The sequence below is a fragment of the Fusarium keratoplasticum genome, chromosome 3 (assembly GCF_025433545.1).
Source record: "Fusarium keratoplasticum isolate Fu6.1 chromosome 3, whole genome shotgun sequence".
In the NCBI taxonomy this organism is placed as follows: domain Eukaryota; kingdom Fungi; phylum Ascomycota; class Sordariomycetes; order Hypocreales; family Nectriaceae; genus Fusarium; species Fusarium keratoplasticum.
This window is the reverse complement of record NC_070531.1, coordinates 5649732-5665621: the sequence shown is the minus strand read 5'-3', so window position 1 is coordinate 5665621 and position 15890 is coordinate 5649732. Positions and strand designations below refer to the sequence as shown.

Genomic DNA, 15890 nt, shown 5'->3' with positions numbered 1-15890 from the left:
GCATACCTTCACGCCACACTTCATCAGGGCCAAAGATCTGCTTCATCCGAGCCTGAGAGCATGGAGGGGAGCCGACAGCGTGCTCACCTATGTCCGCCCTGTGTTGCCTGGTTTTCTCTCGAATACAACGTTAAAAGTGAAGCCCGATACATGATCCGTTTCTACCTTGTTCTCATCGTACTCACATCTGTTACAGTCATTACGCCAACTCCTTCACGACCCGACCTTTCGTCCCAAAATGAACTGGCTGCAATCGCTCGCGGGACACAGCTCAAACAAGACCGAGGAGACTGCTAAGTCAGTCAAGAAAGCGTACCGCGGTCGCATTCGGCATTTCCTGGATTTAGCAGCCCGTGACGAATTACTAAGGTCCAAACTTCAAAGATCGGGCATCATTGGTGAAGATGAGCTTGGAGAGCTGTTCGAATGGGGGAGGCAGGCCGCCACTGAAATCGCCCAGCTCAGGGACTCGCTAAACGAGACGATTAATGAGAGGAACTATCGTGTTGGCGAGCTTGAGAAAGACAAATCGGCTCTTTACAAGCAGATTACAGGTCTCTCAGACCAACTTGACAGAAGGAATGCGGAGTTGGAACAGACTACAAGAAGGCTAGAGGCCAAACAGGCAGAGATGGATCAAGCTGTGCGGAAGCATTACGAACAAATCAACAAACTCGTTCTCGACCACTCTCGCGATCTTGGGATTCTCGAGACCAGGCTGAACAATGAGAAGCGGCATCTGCAGGCACAGCTGCTGGTCTCGGGCGACAAGAGCCAGGCCTGGCCCGACGAGAAGCTGCGAACGCAATTCCGCGAGCTTTGTCGCATCGTTGACAATGCCACAGCGACTATTGCGACAACAGTCGATATCTCCTCTCAAGTGCTGAGCCACCGTCTTGACCCGGACGACTCACTGAGCCTGGTGAAGGAGAGGCCACATTTCTGGCTCAGGTGGCGAGTCTGGTCAGTCCTCCAAGCGGGATTCTTTTCTCTTCCATTCGGATTTGGCGCTTTCGGGCCCGACAGAGGGGCAGTTGAGATCACAGCGGTGTACCACGCATGGAGGAGCAGACTTGATGGCTCGAAAGACTCTGGTGAGAAGCCTTTGATACGTGCATTTCTGGCAAAGTGAGCTAACTACTGCTTAGACCTGGATATCTTCCACAGCAACGAGGTGGCGAATCGCTGGCGCTCCATTACCTTTCAGACGCTGGCTGCTGCTGCTACCGATGGAGGCTCTGGAAGCCTCATCCAGCTGGGCCACAACAACGTTACCCATGTGACGGAGCAGATCATATCTCTGCTCTCGGTCATCTCAGGCGCTCAGCTTCAGGGCGGACTGCAGGGCGAAATGCGCACAGCAGCAGGCCTGGCCTATGAGCTGGCGCTGCAGTTTGGCGTCAATCCTGCTAGACTGGTACTACTAACTGCGAAACGCAGCCAGGCGGTGGTGATCGGCGGGAGCAATGGCTTCATCGACTGCGAGGACGGAGAGGAGAGGAGGGGTCGGGAAGTACAGGTGGTAATGGTGGCGTCTCCAGGGCTACAGCGGATTGGTGATGGGCGGTCAGAGACAACGCAGAAGCACACAGTTGTGCCGTGTGAGGTATTTACTGGGATGTAATGCGTAGTGGCAGTGTATTTTCAACGCTCTTGATTGCACCCTTCAACCTAGTTACCCCTCCGTGGCACCTCTTAGTGAGATTGAGGCTTTCTATTTCATGGCCGAGACACAATGTGCACTTTGCGGCTGAGCTGCAACGAGGTCATGCTGCATAATCTGCGCGGGGATTCCAAGGCTAAGCAGCCGTTCAGGATAGAGCCTAGCAGGAAAAGCAAAGACCACCTGGCAAAGTAGTCGGAAGTACTGAGAAATGTACTTGGGCAGGCGGTACCGCTGGATGTGTGCTGGTTCAAAGCAGATGCAGTAATCGGGGGACTCAGAGAGAAGGCAGACAGTCTCCTTGCTCTGTCTGAGACGAGTAGGAGCGTTGGCCCTCAGAATCCTGCCATCTTTACATCACGTTCAAGAGACATGAAAGGTCTCTGGTATGTCCCCACTCGAGGCATCAAGCCAGGTATTGGGGTCGTTGTCTGGCTCTGGCTGGCTACGACTGTGATTACTATTGTCACTGCCTGCTCCATTGGGAGCGTACCCTCCTCTTGGAGAATTACGCGGTTGCTTCACGCAGGAATGGCGTTGCTTTGCCTGTAAGTCTGCCAGTGAATATGAACGCTGAACGCATGTGTGATATGTCACTAGACAATGGCTGACCCCCCTCAAGATACTTGCTCCTCCACTGCCTTGACCTCACCGTACAGCAAGCAGGGACTGCGGTGACATATAACTACATCGTCTTTCAGAGTTTGAATACTGTCTGGAGAACACTATCTGATATTTTCCTGTTGTGCGGTTGCTGGTTGAACCTCCTACGACATCAAACACCCAAGGTCGCCGTTTGGAGGAGTGACTTGGTCATTGCTGGCATTCTCTGGGCTTTGGGCCTGTACAAGCTGGGTCTTCAGTTCGCCCTAGGCTTCGCATGGCTCGACTTCGTGGACATCAAAATAATAGATTCCATAGCAGCAGCCCGAAGTGGGTTTGATGTTGCTTTTGCAGCTCTCTACTTTGCCACCATGCTCCTTATCATGGTGGAATTGGTGCCAGAGCAGGGCAAGAAATTTCTCTCTCCTCGAGAACCTTTCAAATACGGGGATGACGCAGACATGCAACGGTGCTTGGAACGATTCAGAGAGGTATTTTATTTGCCTGTTTTCCCTGGCGGATCTAGATCACCAGCTAACTCCAGCTATTCAGGAAACTCATATGGCTGGCTGGGCCACTTACTGCCTTTTGGTGCGAGCATTCTGCGAAGTCGTTATTGTCGGTCAACTTGATCGGGCGCCAAAAGGAATTCTGAACATCTACAGAGCTCAAGACGTTTGCTACAGTCTTTTCAGTCTCCTTTTTGTGGTTTTCATTGCGTGCTCTATCCCGAGTGGCTCCGCAAAGGATCCGGATCCATGGGAGTTGGAAAGCAAGATTTCTGCGCGCTTGGCAGAGGAGCAGAGAATATTGGATGAAGCCTTTCAAATCACTCTGCAGAACTCTCTCGATGGCTGGCCTGAAGAAGCGGACAGACTTTTCAAAGAGAGACTCGCAACCGTGACCGAGTCTGGGACGAAATCAGCCCCTGTTGTCTCAGTTGTTCTTGACATGCTCCGTGACCAGGTTCGACAAGAAGGGTCGGATGAGAGGCTGCTACAGGGAAGGCTGGACCACTTGACAAGAATGGGACAAGATCTTGAAGATTGGGTTCCTGTGTACAAATGGGATGGGCATTCCAGCGACAGTCATGCTGCTGGAGAAGAGGAAAACAGTTGACTCGTGCACAAGATTGCTATGAAGCTAGTTTTAAGAGAATGCAAAACAATGCCCAAAGATGACAGTTAAAGGCTTTCATTTGATGCCATCTCATCCCCCATAAACTCCCAAGCCGCTCTTTGACCCCTCTGGACGGCTATGGGGTTATCTAGTTACCGCAATATCTAGGTTGCCCTCCCCGACCTAAGCATAGCGAATGCAGTACTCATAGCAGGGACAACGTGCCGGCGCGGCGGAGTGTGATAGTTTGCTGGGAGAAGAAACACGTACCGGACCAGAACTCTGGTCTCGTCTTGGACGACATGCGTTGGCGTATTCGCTGTCGGATACTTGGCGAGCTCACAGCCCAGCATCACCCGCATCTGCGGGTTGATGGCGCTGTTGCTCCAGGTGTTCCCTATCGCCTGCGAATACCCCAAAGAGGTGGCCTGTTCGTCCCCGCAGTATATCCCCGGGCCAGAAGCCGCACCGTGACGCATCAGCGGCGTGTTGCTCAAGTTCTTCAGGCCTGCTGATAGAATGAGGTACAGCCGGCTAATACTCGTGCCGTGGAAGACAGGTCCACTGCCAGCAGATGCAGTGGTACCCAGATGGGTTTCAAATGCCTTCTCTCGCTCATGGTGTGAGTTCATGAGGAGGAACTGCTGCGTCTGCGGCATGCTCGGAATCGCAAACCCGTTCGGCACACTCCGTAGAAAGCCTCTGAAGCTCAGGCATAGCCACGAGAGAAATCTCTCCTGATCCACCGCATAACGGCTATTTTGTAGGGCTCGTGAAAGATTGGGGGCTTTCGCAAGGGTTTTCATCGAGGGCAGAGAGTTGATGACAGTAGGCAACGAGGCTCTGGCTACGGGGCAGCCTGGAATCAAGTCCAAAGCGGATCCGTCCAGAGCGGCAGCATACACACTTGAGATCAGAAGGTCTATCGACAGAGGGTCAACCAGCAGGTTGTGAAGACGAACTTCCAAGGGCGCCAGGCGAAATCGTATCGAACAGGGCTGCGAGCACGCGGCGGTTTTCCACAGTTTTACGCTGATGAGAGCGCCACAGACACCGCACGTTGTCGGCGACGCAGTAACCCACTTTTCAATGCTGCTGTATATTGCTGAAACAGTCTGGGGGCTCATCAGCAGTCGGTGAAGATTTCTAGAAAGACAGTACGTGAAGAGTGTTGGCTTCGCTCCACAGATGGGCCGGTCAGGATCGTTGGAACTCTTCTTCCAGTACCGATGCCGATTTGCCGTAGCTTCATCGTTCGGGGCGTAGTGAACACAGAATCCGGTAGGGGATGTTAGACAAACTCGAACGACAAGCAGTCGAGCACCATCTGGAACGCCTCGCGCCAGGCGTTGAAGCTCATTGAGTCCCGTCAGTGGGAATGACAACTCGTACTCGTTTGGTGCGACCTCCTCGACTGCGTCAGCCAGCTCAGCAGGAACACCTTGCCCTGCAGCTCGGACAGGCGTATCACGGATGCCTGCCTCGCGTAGCAGCTTTGAATGCCCTCTTGCATCTGTTCTCTTGAGATTCCACCGCGACGTCTCCAGCTGAGCCGCACGTTCGACAAGGGAGTCGTGCTGGCCTACCAGCTGACCCAGCAGAGACAATGCGGCCTTGCGAGTGAAAGGTGGAATTGGTTTGAGGTTCTCCCTCATCATTCTGAAGACTGTTTTGTCGAAATTTGTCGGGAGCGGGCTGTTCAGCCAGGCTTTGCACACCGCCGTCAGTGATAGGTTTGTCCAATGTGGCTGTTCCACCGCTCTCGTCAACATCATTTGCAAGATGGCCGCACCGTGTTGAGAGAGTTCTGTCAGTGAGTGCAGCATATTTGAAACAAGTTCGAGATTGCTTCCATCTGATTTGAGTTGGCAGATGACTAGCCGACTGATATTGGGCATGTCTTGGCCCTTCTGAGCATGCTTGATCAAGGTGAGGAGTGCTGCCTCCTCGCCAGTAAGAAAGATCCATTCGACATCTTCAAATCCCTTGACTAAGGTTTCAATTGACTGCAGTGCCTTAACATGCCCAGAAAGAGTCTGCCACCAGGTGAGTCGCCGCCGGGTGATGCCATCTCCAGAATCTCGTAGCTGCGCTTGCGCAACCGGCACAGTCAACTTGATGAGGTCCTGGATAAAGCTGAGCCATTGATCCATGGTTTTCATGTGCGATTTCCCCTGACTCGAAAAGGAGCCATGCTCTTCAATGAATGCAAAAACTAGCATCGTCCAGCAGTCGGCCGAGAACTGGCCAAGGCTTCGGCGAAGAGAGACGTAGGATATGAGTTTGGCGCATGCTCCCCAATGTTTTTCCATAAGCGTCACACGCAGCTCCTTGATGAACTGATCTTTCTCAAGCATCACAGACGCAAGACAGGTCACATATGTCTTGTAGTCTAGACGCTTGACACTGGCCAGAATCGTCGCCAAGTCCCGCCTGTGGGAATCTGGACAGCTCTTCCAGAACTTGACTTCGAGCTGTATGTCGGAGAGATCGACATCCCCCGTGGCGAACTCGGTGCAACCGCCGAGACTAGACACCAGATATGATTTCAGCGCTGAACAATCCCTAGACTTGCTCAGGCCAGCATCTTCAAGCCGCTCGAATATGGATTCCGCCACATCACGTTCAGGGAACCTGCGCACCATTGCCAGAAGATCCGGTGGCAAGTTTGGATGCACCGCTTCCGCAGCCAAAATTGCCTTGCCAAAGGCCAGAATGCTCATGCCCACATAGTCGCCCGGGCCATTGTCGAGCTGAGCCACGAATTCGCGCTGGGCTGCCGACATGACTTGTGCGATCCTAGTAGCTGGGTTCCCGATACTATCAGGAAGCATTGTTGAGGTGAGCAGGGGAAGAAGGCTCGAAAGTCCAATCATCTCAGTGCAAATGTCCAGGCTGTTGTTGTGCTGCGACCGCAGGAAGCTGAGGACAGTCCGGTGAGACTCGTCAGAGCCGCCTTGATCTAGGGCGTGTTTGAAGAAATCGAATGAAGACTGAGTTGCTGGGTTCTCAATCAAGAGATAAATGAACAGGTCAACAGTGTTGGTCCCAGCACGTTCTGAGCCTGACAGAAGGGCCAACATTTGTTCAAGACGGGCAGTCGTCCGTGGCTCAACCTGTATTCGTGAGAAGCAGGCCGGGTCTGACAGCCGCAAACATGATTCTCGACAGGTTGCAGTGTCGGGTCCATCTAGGTTGATGAGTGCCGATAGCTGACGTTTCTGTGCGTCTGAGAGACAGCCTGACTCCCACTGAAGGAGTCGCTCTATGTTTGGAACCCAGCACAGGCAAGCCTGCCAGAAGGACCCGTTCCAACCGTTGCGTAGGTCTGGGCCACAGGGCAGGCTACAGATGATCGCGATGCATCGTACAAGTCGGAAAGCTCTGTGCAGTCTTCGTTGTTCCCAGTGGGTGACGGCTTGGGCATTGAGACGGTCTATGATGCCGTTGTTGCTTAGCCAGTCTAGAACCAGATCGTCCGGGAGGAATATGGACGGACGACAAGTGGTGAATGCGTTTAGGAAGCTTTCGACATGCTCAATGCCAAGGTCAGACTGGGCTTGCAACCGCCGAATTTGTTGAATGGCCTTCCCTTCATCTTCGCAGATGAGGCCTGCTCTCAATTTACCAGCAACGATGAGACACCGCAAGTACATGGCAGAATCAAGAGGAATAAGAGATACCAACTGGTTTGAAGCCTCTGATGCAGACAAGAAGCCAATACAAGCCAGCCTTACCATGGCGTTGTCCGAATCTCGGCCCCAGTCAGCCATGAGATCCAGCAGAAGAGTATCACGGTCGCTGCCTTGTCCGGCATGGTATCTCTCCCAGCTGGTCAGATATCCACTCGTCGCACTGGCAAGTTGGTCAACATCACGCTGCCGCAAGAGCCCCTGCTCCTTGGTGACAAAGCTGGTCAGCGGTGAGGCGATGACTTGGTCCCGCCAGCATCGTCGATCAGCAGTAGGTGTGAGCGGTCTGGGCGGTGCTTCGGGGACTTCGCAAGGGGTTCGAGCTCGTGGCAGCTCTAGCTCTACAATTCGCGGTGCTTCAGGGGGTTCGTAATAGAATGGTACTCGCGGCAGCTCTGGCTCTCCGGTCCTGGCTAGCGGTGCCACAGGAAGCTCGCAACAGGCTTGAATTGGTGGTGCTTCGATGGCAGTGCAAAGTTCAGTCTGTTGCTGAGGGTCTGGTGCACGCTTGGACCTGCGAAGAGACTTGATCATCCGTCGCATCTTGCTTGGATAGGGAGACCTAGGTTGATTGAAGAGGTTGGGGCCAGGCGAGTCATAACAGAACGACAAGAATGAATGCTAGGCCTCGACGGCCACTAGAGCCAAGCCCAGTAGCACCTAGTAATGCGCTGCTGATGGCCGGGTTGTAATTTCCATTCCCTGTTCGCCCATACTCCTCGTTTAATCGTTATTCCTATATCCCGCAGCAGTGCAGCGTACATCGAGGCTCTGGGCTTAGGTACCGGTACTCGCCAGTGACCGCCACACATGCAAGTCCTACACCCCTCAATAAGCCCAGCAAAGCCGGGCGTATGGCGTTCTGCATTAGTCCAGAGAAGAGAAAGAGGCAGTGCCTGCGCTCCCAGATGTTCCTCTCTCTTTGGTCTTATCAGTTGGCACCGCAGGAGTCGAAATGTCCACCGAGTCAAGCATCATTGACCTCCTGTATGACATGCTGGATCAACAGCCAGGGAATGTCTATATTCTCGAAAGAATCACCGAAGCTTGGGAGTCCAAGAATGAAAGAGGTATGATGGCCTGAATATCGGAGCGGAACGAGAATAACTCGTCTCTGCCCGCCTTGGTACATCCATATTAAGTCGTGGGCCAATGCAGGTATTGCCCGTGAAACAGCTAGCCAGCTCCTCCAACTAGATCCTGGCAATGCCGTGGCCCGCCTATGCCTTCAAGAGAGACGAGATACAATCAGAGCCGCATCCAGCAGTAGCAGTAGTAATGGGGTTCAAGGACGTAAACAGGCACAGTCGCGGAAAACCTCGACACCAGCCAGCACTAGCAGAAACACGGACCTTCTAGGCGACTACAAGCAGCTGATGCTTGAGGCGGAACATCTCAAGCACGAACTCTCTGGCATCATGCAACTTTCTGGGCTGCAGGACATCGATGAATGTCAAGAGGCCGTGACCAATCTTGGGCATATAAGCCGTGGTGAGATCAGCAAGGCCATCCATTCTCTGCAACCTGTTTCAGTGAGAGAGTCAGCAAGAAATGTTGCGGCAAATCGAGACAAGGCCCAGGAACTTTTGGTCCAAGATTTTGAGGCTGTGATTGCATGGGCCTCCTCACAGGAGACTCCAGTCAGCCTTGAATCCATTCGGGACAGACTGGTAAAGCGCAGAACTCTCTTGGATGCAGCCCTACCCGAAAACATGGCAAGATACACCACCGATGCCCTCGCTTTAGTGGAGCGGAAGCACCTGAAGAAGAAGTACGTCAACTCGGAAACCATGCTTGGGGACAAGGTTGAAGAAATTCCCGCCGAGAACTTCTTCGTATCCGAGGACAATTACGCCTGGGACATGGAAGAACTGGTGCAAGCGCTAGCAGTCAACGATGGGGTCATGAGGAACCCGCTGAGTAAGGAAATGTTTACTGAAGCCGACATCCGCAACATTCTCTCGCATCCGCTCGGAGTTAGACTCAAGCCCATACAGCTGGCCCAGAGTCAACTGAAGCAGGGAGTACGAGCTGAAACGATCCGTCGAGTCGAGGCTCTTGGGAGCATACTCTTGGCTGATCAGACTGAGAACGCTGCGCCGAGTCGGTCGGCAACAGATGAGTTCTTGGCCTACATGGCCACGCTCCCGGACAATGAGCAAAACACTATCAATTCCCTCAAGATCCCAGCGAGGGATAAGCTCAATGGCCAGCCATATGACTACACCATAGGACAGTCAGTCAAGGATGCCAAGTCCAACCTTACCTGTTTCCATAAGGTATTCTGCTCATTAACAATTGTGGCATCTTGCGCTAATACCCTGGTTTAGGTCGGAGACTTTCTTTCCCAAGCGGCACAGACTTTGAAGGATTAGTAGCGATAGTTACTTGGAAGATTAGTAGTCTGTGTACTGTCTACTTATTTCTATCTGCTTGCTAGTGTAATATCAGTATTTCCGGCTGAATACATCCCGAACTAACCTTCTTTCCATCCATAATACCTGATATAAAACACTCTCCGATAAGCTGGTACATACCCTCCCTTTCAGAGGATTTGCGGACAATAAAGGGAACCGGACCCCCACCGAATACCACTACTCCATCACCCTCTTGAGCATTGTTGGGCACAATTCCACAATCGGGCGATTCAGTGGTGGCAAATCTCCAGCCTTTGATACTGCCACCGAGTAACAACTCGTAACTCTTGCTCTTAGTCATCAGACCCATCTCCTGCGACTCTGCGTTGGACACCGACTCGGGAGTCACGGGTAAGCTGCGTTGCTTCTGGTACTTCTTGGTGTATTTCTGCTTCTTCAAGATCTTTCGGAACGCTTGGTAGGACTGGTGAAGGTCGAGCCCGCCTGGGACGGCAACCTGAGGATGCTTGGCTTTGGCGATAGGGACTTCTCGCTTCAAGTCTTGGCGTGTTTGCTCAGAGAATACCGGGCTCAGTTGTTCAACCATGGCATCGACTTCGGTGAAGTACCAACTCCATGAACTTGGCTCATTGGAAGCCTTGCTGACGTACTTGATAGTGTCAACAATGTACCCTTAAACTTCAAGCTCTTTAAACTTGGCGGTAGTGCTGTCGGCTTCTAGACATGTAATCCGGGCCTTGGTATTACCACAAGCGTTAAAGACGACTCCTCTGTTGAGAGACTTGCTCAGACTTGGTGGCTTGGGGACTGTCCAGTCTGGGACCCAGCACGGGAACCGGTGTGGTTGGGAGCTTATTCCAGCACCATGCAGGAGCTGCATCCCCATTACTTGAGTGATAAGCGCACGTGCAAAGGAACACCACGACCTCAAGAGGGCACTGGTAGTCTGGTGTAAAGCGTGGCAGATTCCCATCGGAGGAAATGCCAAGAAGTGAGAAGAATCGATCTCGAGTCAACGAGGACTTGACGTCGCGGAAGGTTTCAAGTAACAGCAGAACAGACCAACGTGTTTGGCGCACTTCCCAGATTCGTAATCATGAGAGTGTTCGAAACGGACGCCATTCGGTTGCCACAGCTGTTGGAAGATGTTGATGTTGGTCGAGAGTTCGCATGACAGCAAAGAGATCTCTCCAGTTGATTATGGAACTGCCGCAGAATAACACGACTTCTGGAGAAGCCACCGCTTCTTGAACGATCCAGGCCCTTCAGAACCAGCAGTTGTTGAAAACTTCGGCGATCAAGGCCCATTTAGGTTCCCAATCTTCCGGCAACAGTTCTGCCGATTCAGGATCTTGAACATGGGTATCCCTCAAGTTTTTCAATGCCACCACGGCAGAGCCCATCTCGCTGTTGTAGCCGATCATTGCGACAGTAACCGAGGCATTCTGGAAGATGTACGGCAGGAGCCCAACCTGGTGGGATTTCTCATCCTTGTCATTCTGGTTGATACAAATGCCATCCGCCCAAAGCACAGTGACTCCGGTAGACTTCCTTAGATGAACAAGAGCCCGACATAGAGAGGCGTGGATGCCCAAAGTACCATCGGGAGTATGCAACTTGTACTTAACCGTTTGTTCCCCCCAAACGTACGAGATTGCAGCATAGCTTCCCGCTTGTTCGAAGGGAGTAGAGTAGAGCACACCTCGTAGGAGGTCCTCACCTTGTCCGGGAAGGAGCACCAAAAGCCGTATTTCGTCCTTGTTTAGGCTCTTGTACGAGTATTTGCCCTTTGTATCCCATGACATGGTCTTGATCGGGTTAGACGCAAGGCTCGGCTAGATCAAGCTTCCGTAGTCTGCAGGGCCATACACGGAGACTGGGTATAGTTGCGGGATCGCATCCATGTATGGGTAATAGTATGAGAACCCAGTTTGGTAAACGTATTGGGGTCCCAAACTGTTTGAAATTGGCTGTAGTTGCTTGGAGGAGAAACTTGTGTCGTCCATTGGCCACTGGGACCCGTGTTGCTGTCACTCGACAAGACCAGCGCCCCAGAGTCCGGGCCAGCTTCCTGCAGTATGGCAGACACCACGCAGTCTTTATCGAATCGGATGCGTCCTGAAGTGAGGAGGTCCCATGGATTGACAAAGAATTGAAACTCAGGTTGGGTGTAGATGTTAAAGACCCTGATCAGGACCATCACGTCATGCACCTCGGCATAAGGGTCGGTTGGAAGCCGAAGTTCTAGAGACTGCAACATGATTAGTTGAGTAGACATAATTGAATGATGAGGAAGAGGTGAATTTTACCCTCGTCAGCTGTGTAGACATCCATTCAAACGAGTCGGTGGGGCCACCAGCCGAGACGGCAAGCTCAAAGTGAAATGTGGGCCTCCAGTTGTGCCATTCTGCGATGTTGGAGATGCGATTTTCCATGAGGAAATCAGTGACGCGATCAGACAGACCTGAGCCACTCAGAGTGAATGGTGACGCGTTTTGGTGATCTGCAAGAGCGTTCTGTTCCCGGAGGGGGCTTGTCCAGTGCTTGACCGGATTATAAGCTCGGCCCAGGTTCTTCTCAAAAAGCTGCGATATCTGACAGGATAATAGGGTTAGAAATCAAGCTTCTTCTTCTAGTTCAAGTCACCAACATACCATGCGTTCGCAGTGATGTCTAGGGCTCCTAACTGCTGTCTCCCCTTCGTCTTCTCCCTCCGACGTCATGTAGTCGTCAGCAAAGTACAGAATTGGAAGTCTTCTGTCTTCATCGTTGCTCGACCAAGTAGGCACATCATCCCGTCCACCCCTTTTCAATGGCCGTTGGTGGTGGATCCCGAAGTACGGCTCTGAGTCGTCATAGTCATTTGAGTTGAAATCATAGTTGAAAGGGCAGGGAATCGAGCCCAAACTGCTGTGGTAACGCTTGATTGAGGGCAACTGCGTGGTAGCATCTAGATCACTAGGTTAGCAAATGGAGACAAAGCTTAAGAGTTTTTCCTACCACAGATGTCAAATCCTTGCCTTGCGAATGCTTTTTGAATCTTGCTGTACACATTTTCGTTGAACAGCGTATAGAGCGGCCCCAAGTGGGCGGGGTCGTTGATTTCGAAATGGCCAGATCGCATCTCAACAATCTCGGGGATGGGTAATCTTGAGACGTCGCATTCTTCGGCGATGAACACCTGAAAAATGTTCCCACTCGCTGAGTATGCTACAAGGCTGCGTTCAGGCCGGCCAATGACCTGACTAGCTCCAGGATTCAGAGTATGTGTCAAGGATACCTCAGCAGAGGTGCTGACTCGCACGTGCTGAATCTCCCGAGACAACTGCTCATGTTTGGAGTGAGTCTCAGGAATAAACCTGATGATAAATTTAGCGAAGATCAGCGAAGAATGGTACATTGCCACACGTACGCTTCAATGAAATGTGACCGCATGGCGAAGTTTCCGGTGTGTAAAGTGAGCCACTGCGCATACCAGCCGGCAGAGCGCCTTGAGAGGCGATTGGCGGCGAGCATTCTGCCTCACGACTGAACGGCGGCGCAGGGGCATAGTAATTCTAGACATAAGGCTACGTTATTAAAAAGAAAAAGAATAATAATAATAACAAATTGAAAGCTAAGGAACTCTCTATGTTAAACTAGCCCAGGAAATTCATTACCCAGACTTGAAGACTTGTCAGCAGAGACGCCGTTGACCTCAGGTCTTGGACCGTGGTTGATAACAGCAGGTATGTCAACATCATCAAGATACTGAGTCGTCTTCTCACTCTTCTCTTGTGCAACAGTGAGACCGTTTCCAAACCAATTGAACCTGTTCTGCTCCACCTCTGGCATACGGACATAATGGAAGTCCTCAAAGCGTGGGTTCTCCATTGCCTGTTGGGCGTGGACAGACGATCCCGGCCAGATGCCAACAATTCGCCCGGTTTCGCTGTTTCGCTTGAACCAAGACTTGCACTGCTCAAAAAGCCTTATTAGCAAGAGTCAATCTTGACGTGTGAACTCAAATGGCCAGACTTGCCGGGTAGGTGAAAATGGTTTTCTCAAAGTACTTGTCGGCTTGCTTGCAAAAGTCGACATGGGCTTCCATACTGCCGGGATTAGCAACAAGCTTAAAGGGTCGATTCTTGGACTCACGTAGGCTCGAGTGACGATATGTACTCTCTCTGCAGCTTCTTGATACACTTGATGAGGTATTCAACCACAAACTCAAGCATGGTGATGAAGCTTCCAGAGCCGGGTGCACCAGCTGGCCCAAGATACATGAAGAAGTTGGGGATGTTGGGCACCGTCACTCCCATGTACGCTTCAGGGCATGGATCCCACATTTTCTCAAGGGTGACTCCGCCACGACCTGTGATGGGTGTGTCTTCGGTGCTCCAGGAACTTCTCATGGTCAGTTGCTGCAAGACATGTCACGGACACAAACTCACTAATCGAAACCAGTCGCGCAGATGATAGCGTCGACCTCGTGGAATCCGCCGTTGGTATCGAAAAGACCATTCTCTGTCACTTTCTCAATACCGGCTCCTATAAAAGTGACGTTGTCTTCGACCAAAGCCTCCAGATATCCGGGGCCTGGAGTCAATCTGCGGCATCCTGGAGGGAAATTGGGGATGAGAGACTTGTAGATCTCGGGCTTCTTCTCCAGCTTTCGTCGCATAAAGGCGTCTGATTCCTCCCAGAACTGTTTTTGGACGTCAGAGCCGAGAAATGTAGACAGTTGGCCCTTGTTCATGACACCCTCAACCATATGTCGATACTCCATGTATGTCTGCGGGTTGTTGGCAAAGTCCATTCGTTCCGCAGCGGTATAATCTGTTTCGCGTCGGATTAGACAACACATTCTCGCAGGGAAATGTCATTGACATACCTCTGTTGACGCCTCCGCCGACTTCCGCCGCGTACCCAACAGGGCTGATCCAGGTCTTGCCTCGCATGTAGTGGAATATGTGCTTCGCCTTGGACTGAATGTGAGGTAGCACTTGGATTCCGCTCGACCCAGCACCAATCAATGCCACTCTCTTGTTGGTCCAGTCAAACTTGGGGTCCCAACCTGCTGTGTGCATGAGGGGCCCTTCGAAGGATTGCAAGCCCTTGATCTCAGGCCACTTCCATTTATTGAGGATGCCAGTTCCTTTGATAAGGATATCGGCGGTGTCTGTCACAGTCTGCTCGTTCGTTAGATAAATTGGTCGGTTCGATGGTGGGATGGCACACTGACGGTGTTGTTCCTGAGATCCTTGACCGTGACAGTCCACTTCTGTGTCGTTTCATCCCAATCGGCCTTCTCGAAGTGGTGTTGCAGACGAACATACTTCTCAACATTGTAACGCCAGGCAACATCTTTCAGATACTGTTGAATCTCTGCACCGCCGGCATAGAACTTTGACCAGTTGGGGTTGCCGGCAAATGAGTACTGGTAGACATGAGATGGAACATCTGGATCACGAGGTCAGCAGAGAACTGCGGCCATCCATCGCGCGATTTCTTACCGCAACCAACACCGGCATATCTTCAAACAGTTAGTTGGTTAAACAAATGGCGATGAAACGGGATACGCACGTGTTCTCATACCAGGTCCCCCCGATATCGTTGTTCTTTTCGTAAATGGTTAACTGGAGGTTAGGAATTCGTTGCGGGAACCTGATTGCTGTCAAAATTCCCGAGAAGCCAGCACCAATACATATGACTTTGATTGGTCGTGGCTGATCAATGGCCTGATCCTGTAGGGGGTTGCGAGGGGACATGGTTGCCGTCGTGATGAAGATGAGCTTGTATTGACCGAGTTGAATGCAAGATGGTCTCCATCCTCAAGTCCAGCTTTTATAAATTTTTGAGGCTCTCAGCATGTCATATTAGCCTTGTTCTGGTCTTCGCCTGTGATAGTCCCATCTTGGGCCGTTACCAAAATGGAACACTTCGCGGCACCATAACGCAACGTGCGCCAGCAAGACGGAAAGGAGGACGCACCGAATCACATCAGGATCTGGCAAAAGGAGCATTCTAGGCCAATACATGTGGGGTTCGTCTCCGATTGACCAAGAAAGGCAAGTCTCGCTGCCTTATCTTACTATGCGGCAACCGTTCAGCGTAGAAGTGGGAGTCACATGCACGCGCCATCTTAGGTCAAGAATCCCTTTCCCTTCCCGGCTCATTCGAGGCGATCCTACTCATTTATCATGGCTCAGCGCAGTAATATTTACGAGCTGATTGGCTGGTACCGTGCAGTTGGTTGAAAACCCTGCCACAATGCACAGGACTAGCAGTCACTAGAATCGAACCCCAGGTTAGAAAGAACTAAGAGAAACCCGAGTTTGATCGACTGGCGCATTCGTAATTATTGTGACAAATTATTCGCTAGAACTCAACCAATACGCAGTTTCATATTGTCCTGAATCAGAAGTTCCGGCCAAGTTACACTACCCCCCTCCA

General features: G+C 51.7%; 5 protein-coding genes across 5 annotated transcripts; 2 read left to right on the top strand and 3 right to left on the bottom strand.

Annotated features, from left to right (window-relative positions):
- Positions 1-238: 238 nt before the first annotated feature.
- Positions 239-3385, top strand: NCS57_00507100 (uncharacterized protein; the record flags this gene model as incomplete). The annotated part of the gene is made up of 5 exons (XM_053055010.1): positions 239-1094; positions 1149-1417; positions 1889-2211; positions 2286-2757; positions 2819-3385. 5 exons carry the CDS (start codon positions 239-241, stop codon positions 3383-3385), a joined length of 2487 nt encoding a protein of 828 aa, XP_052917170.1.
- Positions 3386-3549: 164 nt separating this feature from the next.
- Positions 3550-7620, bottom strand: NCS57_00507000 (uncharacterized protein; the record flags this gene model as incomplete). The annotated part of the gene is made up of 1 exon (XM_053055009.1): positions 3550-7620. The coding sequence occupies one exon, from the start codon at positions 7618-7620 to the stop codon at positions 3550-3552; it is 4071 nt and encodes a 1356-aa protein (XP_052917169.1).
- A 412-nt stretch (positions 7621-8032) lies between these two features.
- On the top strand, positions 8033-9452 carry NCS57_00506900 (uncharacterized protein; the record flags this gene model as incomplete). The annotated part of the gene is made up of 3 exons (XM_053055008.1): positions 8033-8147; positions 8236-9356; positions 9408-9452. 3 exons carry the CDS (start codon positions 8033-8035, stop codon positions 9450-9452), a joined length of 1281 nt encoding a protein of 426 aa, XP_052917168.1.
- A 1268-nt stretch (positions 9453-10720) lies between these two features.
- On the bottom strand, positions 10721-12890 carry NCS57_00506800 (HET domain-containing protein; the record flags this gene model as incomplete). The annotated part of the gene is made up of 6 exons (XM_053055007.1): positions 10721-11263; positions 11413-11706; positions 11765-12049; positions 12110-12405; positions 12456-12814; positions 12868-12890. 6 exons carry the CDS (start codon positions 12888-12890, stop codon positions 10721-10723), a joined length of 1800 nt encoding a protein of 599 aa, XP_052917167.1.
- A 198-nt stretch (positions 12891-13088) lies between these two features.
- Positions 13089-15205, bottom strand: NCS57_00506700 (uncharacterized protein; the record flags this gene model as incomplete). Its single annotated transcript, XM_053055006.1, has 8 exons — positions 13089-13412; positions 13477-13546; positions 13593-13841; positions 13889-14273; positions 14329-14626; positions 14680-14897; positions 14951-14970; positions 15021-15205. The coding sequence occupies 8 exons, from the start codon at positions 15203-15205 to the stop codon at positions 13089-13091; spliced, it is 1749 nt and encodes a 582-aa protein (XP_052917166.1).
- Between the last annotated feature and the right edge of the window lie 685 nt (positions 15206-15890).